Source organism: Emys orbicularis, chromosome 25, assembly GCF_028017835.1.
Source record: "Emys orbicularis isolate rEmyOrb1 chromosome 25, rEmyOrb1.hap1, whole genome shotgun sequence".
Classification (NCBI taxonomy): domain Eukaryota; kingdom Metazoa; phylum Chordata; order Testudines; family Emydidae; genus Emys; species Emys orbicularis.
Genome location: NC_088707.1, coordinates 8,416,693 through 8,430,679, shown reverse-complemented (window position 1 = coordinate 8,430,679; position 13,987 = coordinate 8,416,693). Strand labels below are relative to the sequence as shown.

General features: G+C 39.7%; 1 protein-coding gene across 4 annotated transcripts in view; it reads left to right on the top strand.

Moving 5' to 3' along the window:
- Positions 1-5,885, top strand: part of CDC27 (cell division cycle 27) — a 49,477-nt gene extending 43,592 nt beyond the window's left edge. For all 4 annotated transcript variants that reach the window (XM_065422630.1, XM_065422628.1, XM_065422631.1 and 1 more), the window contains exons 17-19: positions 1,371-1,445; positions 3,253-3,409; positions 5,803-5,885. In XM_065422630.1, the coding sequence (XP_065278702.1) occupies positions 1,371-1,445; positions 3,253-3,409; positions 5,803-5,885 (315 nt within the window). The remainder of the gene's footprint in view (positions 1-1,370; positions 1,446-3,252; positions 3,410-5,802) is intronic.
- Positions 5,886-13,987: the final 8,102 nt, after the last annotated feature.

Below are 13,987 nucleotides of genomic sequence, written 5' to 3'. Positions count from 1 at the left end.
TCTTCAATAGAACAGAGACTCTCCGCACTCATCCCAGCAGAGACCATATCAGTGATCTGCTGTTCAGGTGTCAGAGACTTTGCTCTTCTTTGAATTGCCTGATTTTTATTTATGTACTATCTTTTATCCTTGCTGTCACTTTACCATTATAAGTTATTTGCCCGTTGTACAGCAGTTTTTAAAAGATTATGATATAAATTCCTTGATTTAAAAAAAAAAAAAAAATCATTGATTTAAATCAGACTGAGTGTAAAAGTTAGTTATGCCTTGCACCGTTAAAATGTATAAGGAACTAAATTATAAATTCTACTTGATTTTAAATTCTACTGGTAGGGTGTCTTCTCAGTTTTTTTGCTTACATTTGAATTTTAATAAACAAAGTATTGAGGGTTAAGGCATAATCCTGCAAACACTTAACTCGATACATAACTGTAAGCACATGAGTAGTCCCTTTGAAGTTAATAGAGTATTCATCTGAGTAAAGTTAAACATGTGCATAAGTGTTTGCAGGATCAGAAGCTAAAACTGTATCTTTATTTAAGCTTTTTTCTTGGTAACATGAAATCTTTGTCACTTCAAAACAAAGCTGCTTCAGTGTTAACAGTGAAAAGTTATTTAACTTTGAATATATTAACATTATTGTGAACTCTCTTATATAAGTAGGTCATAATTTTAAAAACAAGAGCCTAAAAGCCAATAGTTAGGGTGCTTTTGGAAATTCCCCCCTTAGATGTCTAAGTGGTTAGGAGCACAAGTCTCATTGACTTCAAACTGTAAAACTTAATGGCAGAGTGTAGCCTAGTGAAAGCATTTATCTTTCTTGATTTGTGGAAGCTCAGTATATTGGAGGGGGAGTTGGTTGCAAATATAATCTGGGCTATTTGCCTATTAATTTGGTGTTTGCATTTGTGTTCTCATGGTAAGGATGTCAATGAAGCCCCGGAGTTATTTTTTTCAGCACAGATGAACATTTTAAGTGTGAAACTTCTTAGTTTAAAAATGGAAAATCTGAAATTCTTCTACCAAGTAGGAAACTAACTAAAGATACCCAAAACAATCACTCCAGTGATTTAAAACCATATCAAATTGGAAGAAAAAAATCATTATTTACATTTTAAAACATTACTCTTATTCAGCCTGCATTTGCTAGAATATTACATTTTACATTTGATTGTGCAATGGTTGTTCAGAGGAAAGTAGCAATCTGAGGTTTCTATATGGTTAACCAGATGGATTCCAAAAAAACCCATGAATTAACTGTTTGTTTTTTAATTAACCAGTTTATTATGATGTAATAAAAGTGGAGTGATGCAGATACTGGCTCAAACTTACTGGGAAAACCATTTAACTTTTTTTCCCCCCTCTTTTAGTCTGCTTTACAAGAACTTGAAGAACTGAAACAGATTGTTCCCAAAGAGTCTCTTGTTTACTTCTTAATAGGAAAGGTAAAAACTGAACCTAGTTCTATGCAATATAGCTGTGATCATAAGTACCTGTGATTTCCTTTGTTGCTGAGATACAAGCCTAGGTGCTAGTTTTCTCACTATCATGAAGCTGCTTCCTTTTTGGACAGGGTTCTGAAAATTCCCACAGTGCCATGTATGCCTCCCCACATATCAACTGGCAACTGCATTTGAGATTTGTTCTTGATCAAAATGGGTTGTTTGAGCTTGTCCTAGTAGAGCTCTATTTCTGAAAGAATTACTTCGGTTGTTGGAGCCTGAAGCCTGATTTCACCATGCCACCAGCATCCTTTATCCCCACCATAACTGCACCACTGTCGTTTAACCTTGAAGGACAGTGTATTCTAAGGACTATGGAACAGATTCATACAAAAATGCCTGTATGAAAACAGGTGCATGATTTTCTGTGCATACCTGCTGCACCTTCCCTTGAAAATGTGACTCTAAAAGTACAGAGACTTTGGTCAATACAATAATGGTGCAGAAATAGGTAGGATTCTATCCAGCACACTCATCTGGGGATAGAGCCTTATCTCAACTCATGTCGTGATCTTAGACATGCATTTATAGAAACCTATTGTAATCACATTCTAGTCTGTTCTATCAGAAATGCTGAACAAGGAACGCCTGCAAAATAGTATAGGGTGTAAAACACCTACACAGGGCAGGCAGGACTTCTGTTTCATCTAAAGATCCCTACACAACAACTACATGGAACCAGGTTATTTTGGAAGAATGAAGAGTTGAATCCGCCTTATTGAGATTTGAACCTCTGGATATTGGGAGTCTAGGGGTTTTCAAATCTAATGCTTAACCCACTGAGCCGCACAGTAACACCACTAACAAAATCCACCTCATGCAACTTCCCACCCTATTCGTTTATGTTGCTCATTTTGGACCTGCTGTAGTGTTCCCTAATTGGGCCTTGGATGTTTGAGAGAAGTCAATTTCCATCTCCTTTTTAGTACATTTATTTCTAATTAAATGAAAACTCATGTCTTCACATTTCACAGTGTATTAATATTCAGAATGTTGAACTGAGCTAAATGGATGCAGTTTTCTTTTACATTCGCTGTTAGTTTTGTCTTGCAGAGATTTCCATTTCCTGTGGTTCAGAGCTATATCGTGCACTCTGTGCCTTATGTTCTAACTGCAGATAGACTAAAGCATAAAACCTTCCTTCTGAAAGGTTTAATGATGGCAATAGCATAAAGGGATTGCTGCCTAAAGGGCTTGGGGTGGGGGGGATTCACTTTTGTGTTCCTAGGACAAACCTATTTTAAATTAAAAGAAAGAGATGCTTGTGAAAGATGACTGGCTAATAGCTCTGGGAATAGAAGTCCTCTCTTGATGAAGAATATACAGCATGGGCAGTAGCAATGCCACCCACCAATGTGCCTCAGCCCTGTTCTGCAGAGCCTTAAGAGGATCACCTGAGACTACTTCTGGCGTGAAAACTAGGAAGTGGACTGAGACACATTCATTTCACGTAGAGCACCAAGTAGCCATTAAATGATGGTGTCTTTTGGTCATTGCCAATCTGGAATGGGTTCTATCCAGTCACCAAGAGGCGTGACAGGCTCTGTATCAGAGTTCTTTGAGACATTCAGTTCCTTCCTGGACTGCTTACAATGCATGCTAATGTCCCATTCATCCAGCAGTCTTTCGCATGACAGTAGGAATTATGAATACCACTTAAAAATAACTATTGGCTACAAGCCAGTGTTGGATAAAATGATATCAAGTAGCAACTTAATGGAAAATGTAGTGTTAATGTTTTTATTTTTAGGTTTATAAAAAATTGGGTCAAACTCATCTGGCCCTTATGAATTTCTCGTGGGCAATGGATTTAGATCCTAAAGGAGCCAACAACCAGATCAAAGAGGCCATTGATAAACGTTACCTTCCAGATGATGAGGAACCGATAACTCAAGAAGAGCAGATCAGCGAATGTTATCCATATGAGTCAGGTTTGTATTTCCAGCTCAAAATCCAAATTAACTGGTTTTCTAGTAGAAAGATTTTATGTTCCTCAGTAAAGCAGAAGCCCAGACTATAACTGCTTACCTATTTGCACAGCAAGCAGCGACTCCAACAATTCTCTTACTGCTGATCTAGCTGGGTCTACTTGTAATAAGCACTTAGTGAAAGATTGTTAGATTTCTTGAGAGATTAGGTATTTAATATTAATATAAGGACTAAACTTTGCAGAACCAGGACCTAATAAACTGTTATAACTTTTTACAAGATAATTATACACCCTGCAACCTGAACCTTCTAGTAAAGGGGCATCTAATCCTTCAGGTATCTGAAGGGTGTAACGAGCAAGGAAATAATGGAATTCTTTGTTCAAGGGCTCAGAGCAGCATAAGTGTAATGAGATAACTTAAGCAAAGGAAAACTTGGGTTCGATGTCAAGAGAAAATACCCCTAATAGTGAGATTTGTTAGACCTTGGAATTCTCTCTCGAGGAAAGTTGTAGAAGCCCTGTCGTTTGAAACTAAGCAAAATAAAGTACTAAAAAAATACACCAGAGGGAATGGCCTAAATCTTTCTCATCTAACTTTTTATCCAGAAGTATGGATGGTCATAAATATTGATGAGCTTGACATGAACTAGAAAATGGATGGATAGACTGTTGCAAAAGAACCGTTTTGTTTACTTCATTAGGCAAAAACGATACTATAGAACTTCAAATTGTTATAGTCCATTGTAAAATTGTGTTGAAAACTTTATCGGATGTATTGCTGGTGTGTATCCCATTGATTTCAGTAACACCTTCCAGTAAAACCATAGCATCTTGTTTTTTAACATGCTTTTTATTTCCTGAAATGGTAAATGTTTTTGTTCTTCTGTCTAAACTAATCTAAACGTTCTAGTATATAGTTTATCTACACCCAGCAGATGGAGACAGAGCACTTACACTTTTGAGAGGTGACTGCAGCTTCTGGAAATAAGCACCACAGAAATTTTGTACTAGGATCCTTTTTAAATTTTTGATTTTTTTTTTTTTTTTAAATAGAAGCTTGAATTCACCAGACATTACTTAAAGCCTTCCAAATGTAAACCAGTGCAATCCTCCTGACTCTGCAGACAGACTGAAAAAGATACCTCAAAGGTCTAAACTGCCAAGTGACCATTTTAGCATGTGGTGAGCCTATTGTAGAGGCAGCATAGACTTTTTAAAACATGTTGGCTAACACATTCTAACACACCTTTAAGTCCCCGTCTAGGCAAGGTTCTTAAAGTAAGCTTTCAGAAAGGGACCGTGTCTTTCTTCTGGGAAGTGCCCAGCATACTTCTGGGTATTATGAAGGACTACTATTTTCCTTGGCATCAAAACATTTGGAAATTCAAATAAATACTTTCATAGTGTAAACTGTGCTATCTAAAATGTACCTTTAAGCAATACAGGTAGGCACAATCAACCTGCTTAGAAAGTGACCATCTCCTTGAACTATTTATCTTGCTTTACTGCAAATTTTAACAAGGACAGAACTTGTTGAGAGCTGCTTCTTACCAGATGAACATTCATTTTGCTTTGCTGATCACCGTGAATATTTGGGGGCGGGGGGGAGTAGGGAGGAGGGGTTAGATGCATTTCCTAACCATGCTCTGGGCTGTGCCTGTGTACAAACTGAATGAGGGCAGAGTAGGTACAGTATCTGCAAATAAACTGATTTTACATGTTTTTAAAAAGTCTGTATAAGCTGGCATTTCTGAGTCTTTTACTAGCGTCCGTTCTTTTGCTGTAAACTTCACTCTGTCACTTGCAGCATGGGGGCTCAGAGTATGGCAGTAAAACCTGTTTCCATCCTGTTTTAATTTCACTATCTCTGAACACTTTACCTTAAACATTACAAGCTATCAATCTCTTTGGGGTAGGGCAGGTAGGTATATCAGTCTGGCCTTCCCCGTTCACTTTATAATGGGATCAGATCTTACTCAGTCTCTCTCCTAGCTCATTGACAGGAGGTGGTTAAGGAGGCTTTAAAATAACAAGGGTGCTTGTTTTTGCAAGATGCACATCATGTTGATTCCCTTCTCAGCTCTTTTATTTAGATCTCATTAGGCTGGCGTGGGTCACTGGAGGGGAGAGTGAAAAGAACTGGGTTTTGAAGAGGAGAGAGGTTGTGTGGCATACGGGATTAGAAAAGACAATCCAGGGATGGGGGGCAGTGTGGGAAAAAGTTACTGGGGAGGAGGGAGTGTGGAACCCTCTATATTTATAAGCTATGATAGAGCCTTGTTGCCACTGTTTTCTAATATGGTGGACTTGCTTAAGTAAAATGTGCATGTCTTCTACCAAAGAGCCTAATCCCTTGTTTGTGTTTTAAAGTTGGCACAGATGAATCCCAAGAGAGCAGCATGACGGATGCAGATGACACGCAACTCCATGCAGTTGAAAGTGATGAATTTTAACCTCCGAAAGCCAGTATCTGAGCTTGGATGTGTGATTGGTACTGTTGTGTTCTCCCCTTCCTTCACGTACTGGGTCTTCACATCACTGAGCCAGCATTGTCATTATTCTCCACTGACACCATGAGTGCACCACTCATCCGATTTTAAACATACACCGAATTAATGGCAGTGTGATGTTTAGCTGCTACTGAGACTGACTAGTTGGCTCTTATACCTTTATGAAATGACTCTTTGAGGAGGAAAAAAACATATTTTTTTCCAACTCTTCCTTTGTTGGAAAGCTATCATGGAAGAAAGACTTGTGGTTTGCTCTAAGTGAGCCGATAGATGTGGGAATAGAACAAGAAACTGCTTCCTTAGTACTTTCTCCAGAAACATGTCTTAGTTTGATTCTTTCTTGGTAAGCAGAGTGCTGAACTTCCATTTCCAAGTTCTTCAAAGACAGCGTTAAGTGTAGGACGGGACAGGTTAAAAACGTTTGCATATTATAGTGTAACTTAAATGCCAGGGAATGTAAATGACCTTAAAGCCACAGTGTCTCCAGTGAACAAAATACAGTGTACATGCTCGGGGTTCAGAGTGTGTGTCAAAATATATAACCTATCCGGTGTCCCTACTTAGGGTAAACTTGTTCTTAGGCAGAGGAGCACATTGCACCATAGCAACTATTACAGAACGCTTTCATATTCTAGCCAAGAGTTAATTGATTCATCTAATTTCCAAAATGTCAATTGTTGTCTACTTAGTACTTCAGCGAAACAAGTCATTCATGTGTTGCCTCTTCTTCAGGTGCCCCTTGGATTCGGTTCTGATGCTCAGAGAATAAAAAGTTTATTGTAAGAGCAAAATAAAGAGAGACATGTAGATAAAATTGTAATGTTGAAAGGATAAAAGTAATATAAGCCACAGTGACAACTTGTTTCTAAGTAGATAAAGAAGCCAGGAAGACAGTGTAAGCCTTAACACAATCAGAACCTTACAGTAAGATGTATCAAATATTTGTCTAAGACAGTATCCTTTTAAAACTTATTTTGTAAACTGTTGTCTGAGCAGGATGCAAAAATGTGCAATTATCTTTTTTTAATCCATTCTTTAAGATACTTGGAGAAAATTCTCACTCTATATCTGTAGGAATTGAGTGCCCTGGAGGCTGTTTCTGTGAGAAGAAAGCGAGGCTATATTAAAGAATCCAAAATTATCTTTCTCTGTAGCGCTCTGCAACAAAGATTGGTGCCCTTAATGCAGTGACCGTAAAGAAAGTGTATGATATCATAACAGTTTTTTAAAGAGCAAATTATGCACAATAAATTGGGAATGATTCAAATTTCACAGCAACATATTTGTTGTGATCAGTCTTAAAATTTGTTCTGTTCCTTTCCTTTTAATGAATATTGTTTTTAGAAGACCTTTAGTTACCATTAGTAGAACTTTAATTTTTTTTTTAAATATATATATATTTTTTTTTTAGTGTCCTTGTCCTAGATTAGGTACAAACATGTCCTATCACGCCTACTGTTTGGTTGTGAGAAGCATTTTTTACCGTAAGGAGAACAAAATTCAAAACACCTGCACAAAAAATCTCATTCTCCATTATTCTGAAGTGGGTAGACAAGCAGTGAAAATAGGCTGAATTCCAGTCCTAGTGAAAATCTCTAAAACATGGGAGGTGATATTGGATGAAGCTTTGTGCTTTTGTCAATACTGTCAATCTGTTTATTGCTGAAAATGGACTAAATCATGCAAGTGTTTCAGCTGCGTAAAGAGTGCACTAGATGCAAGATTTCTTTGGTGCTAGAGAAGTATTGCAGTTAGGCTCTTGCATGATAAACCAGCCCTTAAAAGGAAAACACCAGGGTTGAAATTCCCCAGTGGAATTGTACTATAGTAAAGTCTCCTCACCTGCTGTTCACATGTAGTATTCATGAAGTTACCTATATCTGCATGGTTTTCTTTCTTTTCCCTCCCAGTCTTAAAGCAGCTGTAGCACTCCAAGATTCGCACCTCCATAATAGGGTTTCCACAAGAGTGAGTTACAAAGAAATAACACATTGTACAATCTGGAGTTAGTCTGTGTGAATATTAGCTACACAGTATAATTGGCTACCTTTTGGTAGTTGAAGTTTACATTCTCTAAACAAAATGCAGGAGTCTCTCTCTCTCTCTCTCTCCCCATGCCCCATCTACTTGAGAGCTGGAAAATTATGGTTCTTGCTGACAAGGTTTTAGGCCCCAAATTTGACTTAGTTTTATTCCTTGTCTGTTTTCAAAGCGCATGTGCTAATTTGGGGATTTTCCTGAAACAAATGCTGCTTGTTTATTTGGGGGCCAGAGATGGAAACTAGCAAATCCCCCATATGGGAAAAAATACCTTGAATTTCCTTTATAGCTGTTTAATTTTTAAAACAATTTTGTTCTTTAAAAGTTGTAAACTGTTATATTGGAATTCATTTTTAAATACCCAGCAAAGGGCTCTTATCTCAGATAAGATTTTTAAAAGGATGCAAATTCTAAACTGAACATTTGTGCTCAAAATATTAAATTGTCCCCTGCTTTAGATATACGTCATCACCTACATTTGATTTTTCTCAAGAATTGCAAGTTACGTTTAAACCATGCTGCTATTTTACCTTCTTAAAAAAAAAAAAAAAAAAAACAACCACATGAAAACCATTATTTTAATCAATCTACTTATCTGCTCTTTGAGGGGCGAGGGAGGCGAAATGTGAAGGCGCTCAGACACCCAAACTAGAGCAAATGTGTTCACTGAAGAATTAGGGGACTGTCATTTATTAATACAAAAACATGAAAAAATGCAAAGCGTGGGTGTGGTGTGTACTATTTGCATTGAAACAATGTAATTTTTGTCTTTTTTCCTTTTTTTTGCTTTTCCTGACTTTTATTTCATAAATTGTACAGTCTTAGAAAAAAGTCTTTTCTGTTAATATATTTGCAGTTCATTAAAGGATGTGGAAATCCAAATAAACTACTTTTAAAAACAGTTTTATGATCAGGTGCTTGATGTATGGATCCCCCCTCCTCCTCCTCCTCCCCTCCCCCAAGAAGTGGATGAGTTGCTCACTGAGGGCCCAGTCCTACAAGCACACTCTCCTTATTGAGTTCAGTGGGATTTCTCACATGTGAAGTGTTTTCAGGGTTGGGGCTTAACTGTGGCTGCTTTTGTGTGCTGCTGGTTGACCTACTAGGCTGGAATAACGGAAACTGAGTTGTTTTTCTTCTTGATGGATTTGGCACTCTGTGACAGCCTCTTTAGGCACAAAACCAGTACAAGCGGCATTGTGAGTTCTGCACAAATGCATATGCACGCACACTCCTCATCTCTGTCCCAGAAGGATCAACTGCGGGATGTTGATCATGTTGTCCATTTAGTCCTTGACCTGTCTGAAGAGTTAGGTGTGGGGAGGGGGGTGTTGGTTGGTTTGTTTGTTTAATGGAAACCATCTGCAAGTACTTGGCAGTGGAACTTTCATAACAATGGTGAATGTACTTGTTTACTGAGATTTAAACAACCTATACTTATCAGATCTATTGGGTAATAGACGCTACTAGGTGCCTCCATGACAGAAGACAAGATCAAGAGAGACCTTTGGCTCTTGACACACCAGCGTGTGCTGCTTACAGTGCTGGTATATTCTCTGGTGACTAAGGGTTGCAATAATGGGGTGAAATTTTGACACTGACTTCTTCTCCAGCCACAATATTAACGTAGCAATCATTTGGTGTGAGGAAAGAGGAGAAATAATATATCTATATAGGAGAAAAGGTAGCCCAGACCAAAATACCAAATAGTCCCCTAAAATCACCCATTCACTGATGCCAGGCTTTGAAACCATGTGAAAGACCCACATGGAGAAGGGGGAAGTGACTACCCTAAGAGCTGTGAAATGCACAAAGAAAATCCTGAAATATTTCTCATCTTTCCATTTTGGTAACCTGAGGTTTGTTACAACAATATGTAACACCTTCAGACAGGTCATCTTTTTTAAATTGGCTGTGTACCTTTAATTTGAGGCAACTTTAAATTGTATAGGAGGTTTTATTTTACTTCTGCTCTGATGCAAAATACAGACAAAAACGTAAAGGCTCCAAGCTTCCCTCTCCTTTGTTTTCCCACCTGATACGCTAGACCAGTCTGTGGTTGATAGGGAACAAATTCTGTACTCTGCTCCCATGGACACTATTACATATTGACTTTGGCACAAGACTATTCAAACCTGCAAAAGTATTGTTTAGTGTTTGCAGACAAAATATGTTTAAATACTGCATTGTAGATACCAGCCTTATAATACAAGCAAGGATTTTGTTTCCAGAGGAGTATTTGAATCTGAAGCAGACTACTTATTGGGCAGCACTGGGAAAAGTCCTAGCTGAAATTAAATTGAACTTTTGTAGCAAAAAAAGCAAGATTTTGCTTTCCATATTCACTTGTAATAACTTAAGAATTTGCATACTGGATCTAACCACTATCCCTACACCAAAAGTGGCCAGTAACAAATGCTTCAAAGGAAGGTGCAAATATATACCATAATGGACAATTATGTTCCTATCCGAGATACCTTGACTGTTGGCTCCATTTTCTGCTCTGTTAACGTCTGAACTAAAATAGATCTTAAAATTAGACAAAAGTCAGCTGTAAAACAAAACTAACACTTTCCTTGTGACACGGTGGGTAAGGTAATATCTTTTATTGGATCAACTTCTGTTGGTCTGAGAGAAGCTTTTGAGTGGCACAGAGCTCTTGACTATCCTGGGACCAACATGGCTGCACTCTACTGCATACAACTTTTCCTTGTATACAACTTACCCAAGCAAAGTTTCCAGCTGATACTATTGACCACAGCCAGGCTATATTCACTATTCCACTTACTAGGTTCTTGCCACAAAGTCACTTCTGACTTTCAGTAGCTGCATCCAACTACTTCACAGAGACCTTGCATTTCTCTGCCTACTCTGCCAAACCATGCCTACTGAGGCTTTAAAAGAAAGAGCCAATGAGCATTTTGGGACAGGGACTATCTCTTTGTTCTGTGTATGTACAGCACGCAGCACAATAGGATCCTGCTCCATGAGTGGGGCTCTTAGGTACTACCCTACACCAATAACAATAGTTGCTATAGTTTACAGTCAGAGGTAAAGATACCCACTACAGGTATGTAATGTAAATCATGGGATTCGCTTCAAGACACAGCCATGCAATGAAAAGGATTAGAAAATAAAAACAGAAGGGGCTTTTCTTTAGTGTTTGTATTGGTCTACATTTCGAAGCCATGATCCTGCACCATTATCTACAATGAAAGTAGAATTGGACCTTAAGAATTATAACTGCACTCACTTGTCCTCCCCCCCTTCCCGCAGAATAAATAAATACCCTCCTTTCATTTGTTTCTGTTGTCTCTAATCTCTCTATTTCTTTCCTAACATATACTTGAACCTCCAGGCTCATGCATGTGAATGCCTTCCAGCTTCCACCATCTCAATTTATCATTCCTGTATAAGGAGCTGTGCTATAGTAGAAACAAGAAGTGTGTGGGGAGCTGTTCATTCTAGCCCAGGGTCACTTGCTGGGTCCTTGGGCAAGTCACAATTTGTGTGCCTTAGTTTCCTCAACTCTAACACTGGGGATGACAGCTATTTGCATATTCCCTAGGGCTGATTATCAAGTTTTTATTGATTGCGTGTAAAGTGCTTTAAGAGTTTCCACTGGAAACTCATGAAGAAAGCAAACTATTCATAAAATTGGATTATTAAAATGGAATAATTAACGTTCTAACTCTTAGACCAATCACAGAAATATTGTGCAATTTGGGATTTTGGTGTATGCATTGTTTGATATCAATGAGATTACAAATATCATCAGATGACCAGTAATCTGTACAGCCTTTACAAAGAGATTGTACCTGGTTCTACCTCTTGATTTATTGCTCCTCCTGAGAATAATTTCTGATACTGCATTGTCTTCTCACCTGCTGTAATTTTGCTGAAGTGAAACCACTCCAAGTGAGAGATACTTTAAGGGATAATGTTACACAGGATGTCAGAGTCATGCCTCTGTGCTGTTCAAACTATATTTTTGTATTATGGTAGCACCTAGAAGTTCTAAATTAGATTGAGACCCCTTTGTGATCAGTACTGTGCAAACCCCTAGTGAGAGACCATCTCTGCCCTGAAGAGCTTACAGACAAAGAGGGGGAGAGAGAACAGGCACGAGAGAGGTGAAGTGACTCGGCTGTGGTCATCCAGCAGGTCAGTGGCAGAGCTGTGAATAGACCAACCATGTTGCCTCACCAAAGCACTAGACAGGGGATGGGATGGGAAGTTGGAACTAGAATGTCTTGTGCCAGTTGAGATCAGATGATTCTGGAATGTCCCATGGCAGTTAGCCTGGGTGGTGGGAGAGGGACTGAGGCTTGTGCAGCCGTACATAAGGAGGAGAGATGGAAGGCTAATGGGGAGTGACATGAAATGTGTCAGAAGAACTCCAGTTAAGGATGGGAGTATGAGATGAAGGCAGGGAGCAAAAGAGGAACCAAAGGAGACAACAAACAAATTAAGACAGAAGAATTCACCCAGAAAGTTGCAAGCTCTGGGGAACTCTCTTACCTGCCCATCTCCATCATTTATTTGTATTACTCTAGTGCCTAGGAGCCTTACTCATGGATCAGGACCCCATTGTGCTAGGCGCTGTACAAACACAACAAAAAGGCAGTCCCTGTCCCAAAGAGTTTACAATGTAAGTATTTTCTAAATACATCGTTCTTGTATATTTTCCTCCCCATTGAGTTAATTCTTGTCTGAGACAGTGCTGTTGAGAGGTACAGTACATGGCGTCTGCCAGGTTTGGCCTTGTGGGGGGTGATCAGGGTGGCCGCCCTGGCAGCCAGCTTTTGGGGGAGTGGTGTGGGTGTGGGTGTCACATTGCTTTGCCACCCTGAGTGGGAAAACACCTAGGAGGCCCGGGCTTCAGAGGGTGACAGTCATAGCGCTTGCGATATCTATGTACCAGGGGCTGGTGAGTCAGTTTGTTGGCTATGAATATCCAAATAGGTTATCTCAAGTCTCCTGTCATGTAGCTGGCAGGAACAGGTCACTGTAGACACGTGGTGGATAATGAACAATGCACCCAATGACAGGCGGCAGGTGCCTATATTGGGGCCTGGGTAGTGCTGTGCTTTCTAACATGGGCAGGCAGCTGAGAGTATCTTCCTTGTGAGTATGCTGCAGTTCCTATACTTCAGGAACTCCGCGTGAGACCAGGGATATTAAGTTAAAACCACACCATTAGGTACAATGACAAGAAGGCTCCTAGAGACTCTGAGCATGCAGACCCCATGTGTGTCTGCTGCACCAGCAGCCTCTTACACTGGGAGGCCTTCTTGTGATTACACATGACTAATCTTAAAGAGACTACACAATATTACTACATGCATCGCCTTCATTCTATTCCCATTGAGAATTGGCATCACTTTGACAGCAAAAATGAATGTCACTGGATTACAAAAATCATAATATACAGTAAACTCAGTGTTGGAGACAATCCAAGTGGCGATAACACTTGGTAAACTGCAGCAATTCTGGAGAATAATCTTCCTGACATCTGAGGCTACGGCTACACTGTCATGGATGCCCAAAACTTGTATGGGGCTTCTCCAGCCTGCAGGGCTGGCTTCTACACTTGAGCATGCGTGTGTGTATCAAATAATGCAGAAAGGAAAGCAATACAAATATAATATCGGGATGGCAAAGTTTAGATGCTAGCTATGAGAGTCCACAGTTATGTTCAATGAGGGAGAACAGGATGAGTTACAGAGGGACCGAGAACCTGTTCCTTTCTCTGGCTCTTCAAGCAGCCAGGAGGTGTTGGAAGGGATGGAATGTTAGGATCAGAAAGTTCTGTGGCAGTTGGGACCAGCAGGTTCCGTGGCCGTTGGGAACAGAAGGGCGGTGAAGGTTCCATGGCAGTTGGGACCAGCAGGTTCCGTGGCCGTTGGGAACAGACGGGCGGCGAAGGTTCCGTGGCAGTTGGGAGCAGAAGGTTCCGTGGCCATTGGGAGCAGACAGGTGGCGAACGTTCCGTGGCAGTTGGG